General features: G+C 40.2%; 1 protein-coding gene across 1 annotated transcript; it reads left to right on the top strand.

The window, feature by feature from the left end:
• The first annotated feature begins 621 nt into the window (after nt 1–621).
• PLAC9 (placenta associated 9) lies at nt 622–12940 on the top strand. The gene is made up of 4 exons (XM_068197339.1): nt 622–768; nt 10521–10618; nt 11497–11617; nt 12758–12940. The coding sequence occupies exons 1-4, from the start codon at nt 711–713 to the stop codon at nt 12766–12768; spliced, it is 288 nt and encodes a 95-aa protein (XP_068053440.1). The 5' UTR covers nt 622–710; the 3' UTR covers nt 12769–12940.
• The last annotated feature ends 731 nt before the right edge of the window (nt 12941–13671 follow it).

The following is a 13671-nucleotide window of genomic DNA, read 5'->3' on the forward strand; positions in this document are numbered from 1 at the left end:
CGTTGCTGGGCTACCATTAGTAGTGCTATTTTTGCATGTGATGTTACCAAGCCCAACCAATTTTAAAACCCTGCCAAACTGAGAAGAGCTCAGATGGCTCCTCAGGACATCCTAGGATAATGTCCAAATATAAAGCACCACAGACAGTTGTAACCTCCCACAACACTGCCACACATTGTACTACCGAAGGAAGATGCTTCTGCACTCTTCAAAAAGAGCATAAAATGGTAAAAGCCCTATAAGCTCACAAGATCTAAAGACACTGTTTTCCAATGCTTCTGCTTTGCCTGCCCCTGATGAAACTCTACAGGGAAAGAAACATCCACCACCCCTTCCTCCTCTTTTCTCCCTTCCTTGCCTTGCCCCACTTGCTATATTTACAGGATCCAAAGCTTTTCATCGAATTCCATTGCAATCTGTGTAAATAAATACAAGAGTTAAAAAAAACCACAACTTTGGGGAGCCTGGGCCACTTCCAGCTTGCCTGGATAGCTGGGCTGTGCATGGAGCTGGAAGGGGTTTTTAAAAGGAGGGAAGCAGAAGAGAACAGTTTAAGAATCTTGGCTCAGGCTGGGCATATTTCCGCCTAACTCTGGCTAAACCTCAGCACGAAGGGCTGGACGAGGAGGCGATAGGAAGCCGGGCAGGGAGGGAGGGAGGTTGCGGGGCTCTCCAGCACAGCCACGGCAGAGCCCGGGCAGGCTGGAACCATGCTTTTCCTCTGGGCACTGGCATTTGTTCTAGTCCTGCAGGAGCAAGACCCTTTAGGTAAGTGACTCTGAACTTGCAAAGCAGAAACTGTAGCTTAATCTCAGTATGCTCAAAGACTTTGCATGGGGTGGGAGGGGGAGGCAAATATTTGCTTAATTTCTCTACGGATTTTATGCGAAGGTGACACAGGTATGTGTCAAAATTCTCTGATTTGAGATGTAAAATTTCATTTCTGTGACATTAAAGTCTGTCCTGTAGGCATATTGCCTTCGTATATTTGAAGATTTTTTACTTCTTACAGGAGATAGTATCATTTTACCTTCAGAAACTTAGAACCACATTAAAGTGCTGCAGACAGTGCTCTGAATTTCCATAATTACTGTTCTGGCAGCCGTATTAATATCACACTAATCCACTTGGAAATGAGATTGAAGTTCAAGGTTATTAGAGAAAGATTCTCCTTTATTCAAAGCTGCCTTTTAAAATTTTCTGGTAACAGCATCACCACTTTGTTTCTTCTGCTTTGGACTACTTATTCCTGAGATTTTGAGGTACATAATGACTTCTCCAAAAGCCTTGGGAGAACAAAGTATAAACAGAGAACATCTGATAAGTCTGCATCTGAATTCTACTTTCATTAACAAGAGATTAGCGCTGAATAACCTGTAATCACATTGTAGTGTGACTGAAAGCTATTCGGTTTGGCTAGTTCAAGGGTTTACAGTCCCTGTGTAACCACAAACTTGGCTTCCCAGCCTGTTTGTACTTCATCTTTTCTGCTAGCTGAGCCTCAGATTTATTTTCCCTCTGGTCCTACTTTCTTGACAAGACAATAGTTGTATTTCATGGCAGGGTAGTAAGATCCTATTACATTCAAAACATTTCCTAAAAAACTGTTAGTCTCTTCTACCCCCAAGTTCTAGTCACTCTTCCTTGCCCTGACTCCCTCATACATAACTGGCTTTGTGATGTTTATCTCAGTGATGAACTGAGATATCAATGCAACAGCAAAAGCTTAACTGTCTTTGTGATGTTTATCTCAGTGATGAACTGAAATATCAATGCAAGAGCACTTTAACTTGTTTTCACTCCACAAGAATTTACTGTCCTCTTGTGAGTTTTGCGAGCTTCACTGAAATAAAAGAAAATAAAACATGGCTTTGTCTATTCCCATAAAAGTAGGGTTTTAACCTAAAATAATTTGCAAACTCAGATAAAATTCAGTTAATTAGAATAGCACCTCAATAATAACTGCAGAGGAGATTAGCACCCAGTATCATGACAGGTGGCAGCTACTCAGTCAGTAAACCACATTTACTGATGATGGTTTTCATCATGTAAAATGAGAAATTTTGTGTCTGTCATGGCTAGGGGAGCACCCTACCAGACTGAAGGCTTAAAAAAGCCATCACGGCTTTCCCTCTGCTACCCTTGAGTTTGGAACACAACTTTCGATTCCCTTGCAGATCTCCCCATCCTAACTCCCATGGATTTCTCTTAAAAATTATTCAGCCAAACTAGAATTTACGTTTTAATTCAACCATTAATATAAACAATCTCATATTCAAAGAGCTCAGCCTCCAAATCATTCAGGAGGAGAGGCTGGCACGGGGGCCCTTCTGGATGCAGCCATGTGCTCCTGCCACAGATTACAGTGCTTTGCTGCCAGCGCTGGGTTAATTGGTGGGGCGCTGCTCAAACGCAATGCGCAATGTAGCCTAGAGCACAATACCTGCCCCATTTAAACGTGTTTCCAGGAGAATCGTTCCGAGGGGTGTGGCACCCCAACAGCAAAGATTTTGCTCCATGTTTATGCGTGGCAGAGAGGTGACCTGGAGTTCTTGGGTAAACAAGTACCTGTTCCCGCCACACGGGCCAGTAGCGGAGCACACCAAACTCCGAGCGCTCCACCAGGGACAGCTTCAGCGGAGGCACGGCTGCTCCACACTGTGGCGTGATTTGCTTTCAAACAGCAGATGTTTCATTCGGCTTTAACTGCAAGCTAAAGTAAACCAAGTGTACGAATGTTCCTCTTCATTCACCTAACATTTTTTGAATTCTCAAGAAGTTTTGAATCCTCTGATATTCACATGCAATATCAAATCTGGGAAGATCTGTAAGTTAGACCATTATCTAGAAACTGGGAAAAAAAATCTTTTCAGAAGAGTCAGATTCTGCCCCAAATTGACCATTTGCATTATCACAGAGCAGCATTTTTTCTCTAGGAGATTAAACCACTGCATTGTAGAATTAAAGCCGCTGCAAACATTTATGACAGATATCCTATTTTAGGCCAGATTTGGACTCATATTTCTCTACTAACAAGTAAATTACATTTTAACCTATACTCCATGTTATAGGTATTTTCTGTCCTTATAGAAACCTATCAGCATTATTGTCTCCAATGCAAGGATTACAGTCCTTGCAGAACCCACCTTTGAGCTCTAACAGGGAAGGAGAAATAAAGTTTGTGACAACAAATTGTACACCAAAATAACTGTGTTTTTTAAGACTGTGAGGTATCTGGGGATCAGTAGAGAAGTGAGCATTTTATAAAGAGATTTTATATATCTGTAAAGCCCTATGTTTTCTTATGTTTAGTTAAAAGGAATTTAAGGAATTTTGTAACACCCAAATGTAAAGTGAAAGTTAATGTTAAACTCCCCCAAGAAATCAGTTTAGAAATAGAGGACTCCTGTTGTTCACCTGCAGGTGGCTCTATTCATAAACGCGGCTGATCTGCTCTGGCTGAAGCAGATGTAAGTCCTGGGCCTGAATGTCAGGATCTACTATGTATGTATGTATGTATGTATGTATGTGTATATCCACCCTTCTCTCACTATTCTGCTTCCTGAGTTGTTGCAGAATGGATGAACTGTCTGCCAAGAGAAAATATATCTTCCAGCAAGTTCTTAGATTTGTTTAGATATTAGAAAAAAACCCTAAAATTATATCTTTCATTGTACTTTCTACTATCATGTCTTAGACATACGAAAACTACACAATCACAGACTCACCTCACCCACTCCCCATGACCATCATTTCTGTTACTAAACACAGACCAAAAGCCATGTCCTCAGAAAATTGAGAAACTCTTTATCCCTTGATACCAGTGGTTATCCTCAAATTGATGGTGGCATCCATTATTTATGTACCTCACATCCTCCACTTTCAAGACAGCCTTAAGCTCACTAATTCTACACAACTTGGATTCTTTATGGATATTGACACAGCTCCTCTTCTTCCTAAACAGCTTCCCCTCCTCTACAAACAAATATGCCCTATACAGCTTCTAGCTATAACCCTCCTAACATTTAGCCTTGGTTGCCATAACAAAGATACGTTCACACAAAAATAAATACATAATAAAGGCAAACTTTTCTGCAGCCCAAAGCATCATCGTAAGATACAGCATGAATTAGAGTAATGTACCTGCTAATTACGTAGTCTGTGCCTCTTATCAGTCCAATTCCCTCTAGTCATTTTCCATTGCAGAAGCAAGTGCAAGAGGATATTCTCTGGCTGCTTGTTCAGGAGACCAGCATGCTGAAAACACTCTCCAAGCCAATAGTTCCCTCACAGGAACATTTAATTACTATCCTTCTTCCTTTGAATGAAAATACACAAAACTTAAGTGCTTCTTATAATCATTTTACCATTCTTATAATGGTAAAATAGCAAAAAAGGAAAGTAGTTTTTCAAGCAGCAATTTTGCTTCTGGCACATAGCCGTGGCAGGGGCCCAGATTTTTCTGTGCCTTAAAAAAAAAAAGCACAAACACCCATTGGAAGCATGAATTATCCCTGGTCTTGTGTACTCCCTCTTAGTCTCCACTGCTGGGTAAGTGAGAGATGGATCCCCTTATGAAATGAGAATTACATGGGTCACAATAGCAAAAGCTGCCTGTAAATGAAGAAGCTTTACACAGAAATATATGCTATCTAGTCAGGAACAATTGCTATGAGGTCCCCTTCCTGGTTTTGCACATTTTACAAGCACAAGTGATGTGTGGTCAGACCAGAACACACTGTGACAAAGTCCCACACCCGGGTGGATGGGACAGACTAGGCAGACATGAGAACTCATGGGCTGGTACCTGACCCACCTTCATTAATACATTCCCCAGTCCACAAGATTCCCCCTTTACTCCTTCTCTTTCAGGTAAAAAAGAATTAAAACAAGTATAATCTTAACTGATGTAGGATCTGAAATAATATTCACAGCAGCATATTCTATACCTTGATAAAGGGCATGAACCAGGTGTGCAATTTTGGAACTTGACTTTCTGATATGGTTATTTAGCTTCTAAAATTAATATTAAAAATAGCTAATTTCATGGAAGAAACTTACTTCAGGATGTTTCCCTTATCAGAGGATCATAAATCTTGGATACCAGAGAAATCCCTTGGATTTTTTATTATGTTTGAAACCTATCCAGGACTTGACATTTAGGCAGCAGGTGAAATATTTAGTGAATATATAGATTACAGATTAATCCCTAATCAGGCATTAAAAACTTTCAATGTATCTTCTTGAAATTAAACAAACCACAAAACAAACAACCAAAAACCCAGTATTCTCACAACTCCTAAATTTCAGATCTTCCTATACTGTCAGTTTACTGTCTAACATACAATGCCTGATTTCCATTTCTCACTTTGGATAAATCATATTTACCCTGTATGAAATTTGCCTTGTTGTTCTGCCATAAAAACCAGAGCCTAGTAAAAGTGTGCGTACATTTAAATATTTACATGTGTATGTATATATTTTATGTAAATATAAGCACATCCATGCAGTTGCCTCCAGTGTGAAGCATATGGCAGTGTGTAAGTTGCTAAGGAATTTTATATATTTATTACAATTCTTGTAATCCTAATTGCAATCACTAAAGATAAGAATTCCCTTGTCTTTAAGAAAATAGAGACTAAACTCAAAAAAGAAGTTCAGAGGTGTCTAAATCACAGTTAAGCATTAGTGTTTTATGGATTACAGCCAGAAAGATGCTCTATGTCCAGTTAAAGGTATGCTTTTGAGTGGCTAAGAACTTGAAGGGAATCTGTGCCCTAAAAAGCATTTTCAATACAACACTTGCTATCCAAATCAATTATTTTTGATGTCCTAACAATAAAATTTGATATGGCTTGAGTTATATAAAACAGCTTAAAATGAATTTAAAAATACTGCTGATAATGAAACTGGTAGTGACACAGAAAGTTAATTCAGTACTTCCCTATACAAAGATGCCAGTGTAATTAATTAAGAGCTGACATTACTGGAAACTAACTTTGATGCCTTGAAGAACAGCCCCCAAAATTAAATATGACTAAGTTTTAGCGTAACATAGTCTCTGGTCTGAAAGCACTAGTACTGATAGTTATTAGTATCAGTTCAGGTTCAAAGCAATTGAATCTTTCCTGAATTTAGCGGCAAGTTATCTTCACCAATCACTTTGAAAACCATGTGATTTCTTGAGCTAGCATTTCAAAATTACATGCAAATTTCCAAGTGGAATCCAACACTTAAATTTAGAGAAAAAATAATTTAAGGAAGGATCAGCAAATCCATTCAGAAGTCTGTTGCATTCCTACCAAACTGGTTAGTGGATTAATCATTTGGACTTGATCCTCCAGTTCATTAGCTTTTTCCAGTTGGAACATAAATCATTATTACTGCCACTCCTTTTCTCATCAAAGGCTGTCTGGCCACCTTATGCTATATGCTTTAGGAATAAAATTACGCTACTAAACTTAAGCCAGTGCAAACAAAACCACACAGCACAGCATGTTTTCTTGAAGAGTTAGCCATGTTCTCCTTTATTCCCCTTGCTCTATCACGTGTTTTCAGGCTTCCTCGTTTGCCATCCGGTTCCTGTTTCAATCTCCCATGTCTTTCACTTGGCTTGTGGCCTGCTTTGTTTTATCCCTCCTGCCCTACTGAGCACAAACAAGAATTTGCAGTCAACTTTCAAAACCACACTGGTCATAGAATGAGGCAAAAGAATTTTACAGGTTTTAAGACCAATGGGAAACATTGTGGTCACTCACCTTGACCTTCTCTGTAATGCAGACCAAAGAACCCAACCCAGCAATTTCTAGATCAAGCCTGTAACTTCATTTGGACTAGCAATGTGTCATTAGGAAGGATACTTTAAAAGACCTACCAGATCTGTGTGGTCACATACTTCAGTTCTGGCAGTCCTAGAAACCACAGAAAATGACAGCAGACAGGCAGATGATCGGGTTTATTCCGATGCTTACCATTAGCAACTGCTTGGATGATCAAAATGAACCATTTAGCAGCACCTGGATAGAAAGAACCCTGACAGTCCTAGAAGGGAACTTCGTCAGGGAGCACAGAGAAGCGACATCTTGCGGGTTGGGGAAATACATCAAACGTACAGGAGGATGAAGAGCTGAACTGAGAGATATTCTTAATCTAAGGCCTCTGTTCTTAACCTGTTTAGTAGGGCTGTTTTGATTCTTACTTCATTGCTCTTTCTCTCCCTTGCTATAAAATCAAGTTTTGTACAGTCAGGTTGACCATGATACATAGATCTTACTCTCCATTGTGCTACTTCTTTCAAACTTTAGGCATGTTTTTCTAGTAAACAGATCCTTATTAACAAGTCGTTCAGAGATGCTCCATTTCCCTGCCAGTGTCTGACTGCATCACAGCCCAGGGTGGTTAAAACTACCCAGATTTATGGGCACCATCTATGTAACACAGAGAAATTAATCAAGGGGAAAAAAGACATGAGTAATTTTCTTATCTTGAACACAAGAGTTCTGGTTCTTGATGGAAAATAACCACCCTATATATCAAATAGAATGGATTTCAAGAATTTAACTACACATCTCACTTGTAAGAAACATCAGCTGGAAATTTGCAGATGGGACATTAACTGAAAGGTAATGTTCTCTCTGCCACATTGAAATGTTACAAGTGCCTGCATGATATAATCTATTAAATTTCAAATGAGAGAATTAAGACATTGAAATATGCCTCCTACACTTGCCTAAGCTGTCAGAAGTTGCAAACACCCACACATTTTAAATATGTAATTTATACGGCATACAAAGAACACTTCACTTTTAAAAGTGGTTAGCTTCAAAACTTACTACCAAAGTCATCTCTATTTATGCATGTGCTTTGAACAGACAAGGAAAAATTCCAATTTTCGTTAAAAAAACATTTCTTCAGTAACTTCAGAAAGCAAGTACCTGGAAGTATCCTAAGAAGTCATTAGTCTTTTGCTTACATAGTTTGCAGCCTTTGCTCTTCACTTCCTATTGAAGTAGAGATGCTGCTGGAGTAAGGTCAGTGCCAAAGGCAGATTGTGTCCCATTCTTTCACCAGTTGCAATAGAGAAGGGCAGTGCTCATAAGCAACATTCCACATGCTGTCTTTGAGCACATGGAAATTACTGCTTTGGCTGAATTGCCTGACAATAGTGACCCAGATATGTGCCATATTTACAAGGGACCGGATGTGTCCTGTGAACAGCCCATCCCAGAGATAAAGCTGTGGCTTAAGACCTAAAGCCAAACAACAGAATGAGTGTTTCGGGAAGCCAAAGCCTCAAGCCAGGACTCAGAAAAAAGAAGAAATCCACACTGACAAAGCACTGGCTGCTCAGCCAGCAGCAGCTGAAACAGCCTGTTCTGGCATGGTGGTGAAGAGGCAATTACAAGAGCCTGAGCAGCTCTGTTCAGGTGTGAAAGTCACTAACAAGACATGGACATCCATGTCCTGAGAGGGTTTCTCCTAGCTCAGCCCTCTCGCAGCTCCATACTGTAAGGCCTACAACTAGACACGCTTTTGCTTATACTAACCCTAAGCCTTCCTAACATCAGCTGTCAGGTGCTTCCTGAGACACTTAGGCTTGGCCTGTTTTGTCACATGTTTAGGCACTGCACTAATTCTGTGGTTCTGAGTGATATCTTACAGCCCTCTCAAACTAGGACTTGGTCCTCCTTCAGTACTCCAGCCCATTACAGCTGCTAAGGCAGCAAAGCGCTTGGAGCGATGGAAAGCTGCCTCCCTCCGTGTCAGGAGAGGAACCCACCACCCCAAGGAACCAAGAGCTACTGAGTCCTGTGTCTCACAGCAACCCCTTAACCTCATTCTCAAGATGCACACAAAGCTGTGCAGTGCTTTGCTAAGCTCACAGTAAGATGCAACAACCTTACACTGGCTGTACATACCTATCATTGTATGTATACATGTGCTTTGAACAAATGTCAGTCATCAACCATATCTAACCTCCCCACCTACAAACACCTGCCTAGAGAATCAACCACCAAAATTTCAGTATCTCCACACTGTTCCAGTCATGATGAAAAAAAACAGGTAAAGAAGCAAAAATTTTGAGAACTAGCATGGTTCATTTGACCACTAAGATAGTAACAACACTCACAAACCACCACCACTAGCACCTAAGAGGGGGAAAAAAGGGCAACTGCAAAGCAGCTGGTGTTGAAATACCTGTGTTGTATTTCAGCACTCCTCTGTAAACAGGTGGTCTCTGGGATTCTGTCCTAACAGCACCACCTTCTGGTGACTGCACTAAAAAAAAAGCCAACCAAATCTCTGCCAAACCAATTTCTAAATAATGCCCAGTAAGTCAGGTCACTTTGTAATAGCTCCTCCTCTCCATCCTCCACCCTCCAATTCCAAGGATGCCATTCCAACTCAGAGTACATCTCTCATCCCCCCGCAAACTGCAGTGATCCTTTACTGACACATATTTGCCATCACCTGACACCTACATTCCAGAAATCTTGGCACAGGCTTGAGATGAAGCACTTCCAAACCACTGCTCTGGCACAGCAGCACTGAAGACAGAATTAGTTACTGCTCTTGTGTGTCTTACTGTTCATTACAACACAAGCTCAGTTTTGTCTTTGTTGCAATCAAACAATGACAGAATGAGTTACTGCTGCTTCCTCATTATCATAGCTGCTTCAAGCATCAAACAAGAGCAAAACCTAACTTTACATGCAGAAAGACACGTTATCACTTTAGCACAGTTTAAAATATTCCACTACAGTCCTCTGCATGCATTTGAAAATTTAAATGTTACTGAATGCTGCACAGAAATTATGAAAAGCAAATAGGCTCCACTAAAGCATGGACACCGGCAGCTACTGACCTTTCATGGAACACAGCCAGTAGAATGAAAAGTTCAAAGAGCAAGAGCTCATGAGTACTGAGAGGTAAATACAGATAATGGAGTTACATCTCACACAGAGATGTGACTTTGTGCATAGCACCACATACAAGTCAGCAAATGTGCTCAGAAATAAAACATTTTTTATTGTTTCCCTTCCCATTGCAAAGTCAGACTGTGTGGGACAACTTTCTGGCACAGAGGAATCATTAACCATCATCAGCATCCATTTAGAAAGTCGACAAGCTTAGCTGCTCTTCAAAGCTGTACTGCACCAGCTGCTTCTGAAGAAAGTCTACGAGGAAGTGTTGTGTAAGGCAGATCTTCCCAACAGTTAGGTTTTACACAGAGTCACAGCCAATAAACTTACCCTACACAATAGGAAAAACGAGATTATGTAAAACAAACACACACATAGACAAAACAAAACAAACACCCGTGGCAAGAGAAAACACCTGGTTCTAACCAATATGACATGTGCAGGCAAGTACTGAGGCACAGCTGTAGTTATTGGAAAAGTTCAATTCCTATATTTGGTTCGAAAACAGTGCAGTGTAGCATGCAAAATACCACTTCAGAAATCAAAGGCAAGGACTGCTATTAACCCTCTGCTAATTAACTGTGTCTCTATTTCCAGCTGCTGGTGATCCTGTCAGTATGGTACCTGGAAGTTCGGAAAGAGGAAGCTGGTGTAATGAACATATGCTCCACGAACGCTTAGATATTATTGAAGAGGTAAGAGGGATTGTGCTGGCTCCTGAAGCTTACCAGACCTCTGCCTTATCCTTTTGACCAAATAAAAGGGATGTTTCTAGACAGTGTCCCTTCTTGGCTTTATTCTAGTCAAGGTTGGACTACTTTTTCCAGATGTCATTGTTTATAACTACCCATAAAGCCATTATCACCAGAAATATTTAATCTTGATGAATTCCAAAAATATGATTAACAGTTTATCAGCCTTTTCTAGAATGTTTATAACTGTGCCTTTAACCTAAAAATCTCAGAATTGGTATTTGTAAAGTTTCACACTGGCTTATGGGTAGATGTGAGTTCTGCAGGTGACTCCAAGATGGATAGAGAAGTTTCTGCTCTGGGATTCCAGGAAAGCTGCAAAGTTTAATTTTTTTTTCCCCTGGTGTCTTAAGCACTTACAAGACACCTGCTAACTATTCTCAGCCGAGTAGTTCCCAAACTTCATGCTGTGGTTCTCAAATTACCTCTCTTCTGCTCTAGTCCCAGCCCTCATCTTTCCACCCCATCAGCTCCTCTCATCGTCCATACAGATTCTTTTATTGCATTTAGTAAATTGCATTTCTCTCAGAAATGAGAAAGAATTAAAAACAAACGAATGCAAAGCTCCAAGAAGTCAAATTCTTCTTTAGACAGGGGTGCTGTAACATAACTCTTGCAAAACCAAGTGTTAATACTTGGTGCCACTAGAGGCCAGCAGAACACAAGAAATGTTTAAACCTGCAATGCGTATTACAGATTAAATTAGCTGTTGGTATTACAGGACATGAGGTTTGCATTTCCATAAACACGTCTGGTCCAATTCCTTCCACTTGACCCTCTGACTACCTCCTTTCTCCATTTGTCTCCCTTGTTTCCATTAGAAAGTAATAAAAACAGTGGAGCACCTAGAATCAGAAGTGAAATCGCTCCTCAACATCATCAGTGAGACAACACTGAACATCCCCACTGTACCAGAAACTCCACTTACAGATGTTTTTGATGGTCAGTATCTCATCAGGTATAACCTAAGTTGAAAAAAAAGACTTACATATGTTATTATTAAACATGCCATATTTTCTCTCTCAAGATGCGAACTAATTCAGCTCAGGGTAGCTAAGGCCTCAGAACTGGGGGCCTCAGGACCCCAGTTGTGGGTCCAGTTTGGAAAATCAGATTTCAACAACTACTAGGTTAGGAGAAAAGGAAACAACTCACCCTAGAACGGCAGGACAAAGTTATCTCAAGGTCCGTTCCAGATTTAAGATCCTGTGATTCTTTAGCTTCATGTGTGACAAAATGAGACAGCAACAAAATTTTACAAAATTGGAGGTATTGCCATTTCGATATCCTAAATCCAGCTTTGACATGTAAGCCCCTCACACAAAACATGCTCCTCAATAAACATTTTTGGAATAAATTAAACCACAACAGAAATTAGTTGGATGAGACCACCTATTATACTCAATTTCTTATAATGCTCTATGCTCTTCATCCTCTGCCTAAATATCAACAGTGCATTTAAGAAGGTGAGATACTCTTGGTGGAAAATAAACCACTTGTGGACAGATATAAGCATCCACAGACATGTTTATGAAGTCAGTTTTGTCAGTGCTGTGCTGTTTGATTATTTAAGGCAGCTGTACCTGGGCACACTACAGTGCACTCGCATGATGGAAGTCAGCTTGAAGTAGACACCAGTAGAGTTTATGCTGGTTTTTGGTTCTTGCATTATGGATCTGGTAACCATGTCTGACACTGTCCTCACCAACTTTGTTATACACTGAAGTTTACATTTTTCTGTGAGGGGCAGTTAACAGGTTAGCAATTAAGTTACTCCCCTACAATGGAAGGGGGTATTCCAGTAAAAGTGAAGAGTATTCCAGTAAAGCATTGCAGTGAATTTAAAATGGAAATCAGCACAGTTGCAGCAAATCTATAGCAAGTACTACTCGGGTGGATCTTGCAACAACCGCCAAATTGCTCAAGAATTACAGGTTGGACCTTCCTTCTATGATTTTGTGAATCAACGTGACAAATCCCCACTTTAGAGTAGCAAGATTCATGTTTTAAGAGAGATTTATCCACAAAGATTGATCCTGATCTCATAACCAAAAATAATCACATCAATTCTTCTCTGTACAGATACCAGCTGAGCACTGTGAAGACAGAAGACAGCTGAATATAACAGTGTAGTTGTCATCAACAGTTGCACTTCTGATCATTTAATAAGCTTGTGTTTCCAGAATTCACGCAGGGTGAACAATCCTCAGCTGTAGTTTGTCTTCTGTATTGCTGTGCTTTACAATAAAAAGGTATTTGCTTTCAGACACTGTTTTGAACTTTGCATTCTAAATCTTTCAGGAACCCTACTTTATCAAAACTGCCTCTCAAATACAGCATTGTCAGTAAGAAAACAAGATTAGGTGGTGTTCAGGACTAAAGCACAGCTAACAAACTTCCCTTAATTCAAAAGCTTCCTCCTTCCCTTGCAAAGAATGAACCCTTGCTATTGTTTTCAGCCAACAAAGATAGACTTCCAGGTGCAAATTCCTCTCAAGACATGCTCAGATTGTCTGACAGAAATGAGTGGATGGTCTGCCTTTGGGCATAGGACACCCTGCTGCCACTGACCAAACTGGGAGTCCTGTCAGCAAGTCCCAGTCAGAATCCATCATTTGGACACACACTACCATATTATTCTGTAATCTTTACATTCCCCTCCCTTGCCATGGTGACAAATGCAATCCAGAATTAAATCCAGGACATTGCCTTTTTCTTTCAAGACAAATAGCACTAGAACTTCTAGGAAAAAGGACCTGCCTGACCCTTACACAACAGAGGGAGAACACTTAGATGTGTGTGAAGTAAGGGGAGTTAGCATGCTCTTTATTAACAAGCAGTCTATTTTCACTGACCTAGTTCAAAAACCTTTCCCCTGCTTTGTACTTTTTACCTTTACATGCTTTTATTTTGAGAACAACATGCTGAAGAGATGTTATCCGTGCCAGCAGGGAATAAAAATTCAGAGTTCCAAGAGTAAGAGAAATTACAACCTG

This window comes from Anomalospiza imberbis, chromosome 8 (assembly GCF_031753505.1).
Source record: "Anomalospiza imberbis isolate Cuckoo-Finch-1a 21T00152 chromosome 8, ASM3175350v1, whole genome shotgun sequence".
Classification (NCBI taxonomy): Eukaryota; Metazoa; Chordata; class Aves; order Passeriformes; family Viduidae; genus Anomalospiza; species Anomalospiza imberbis.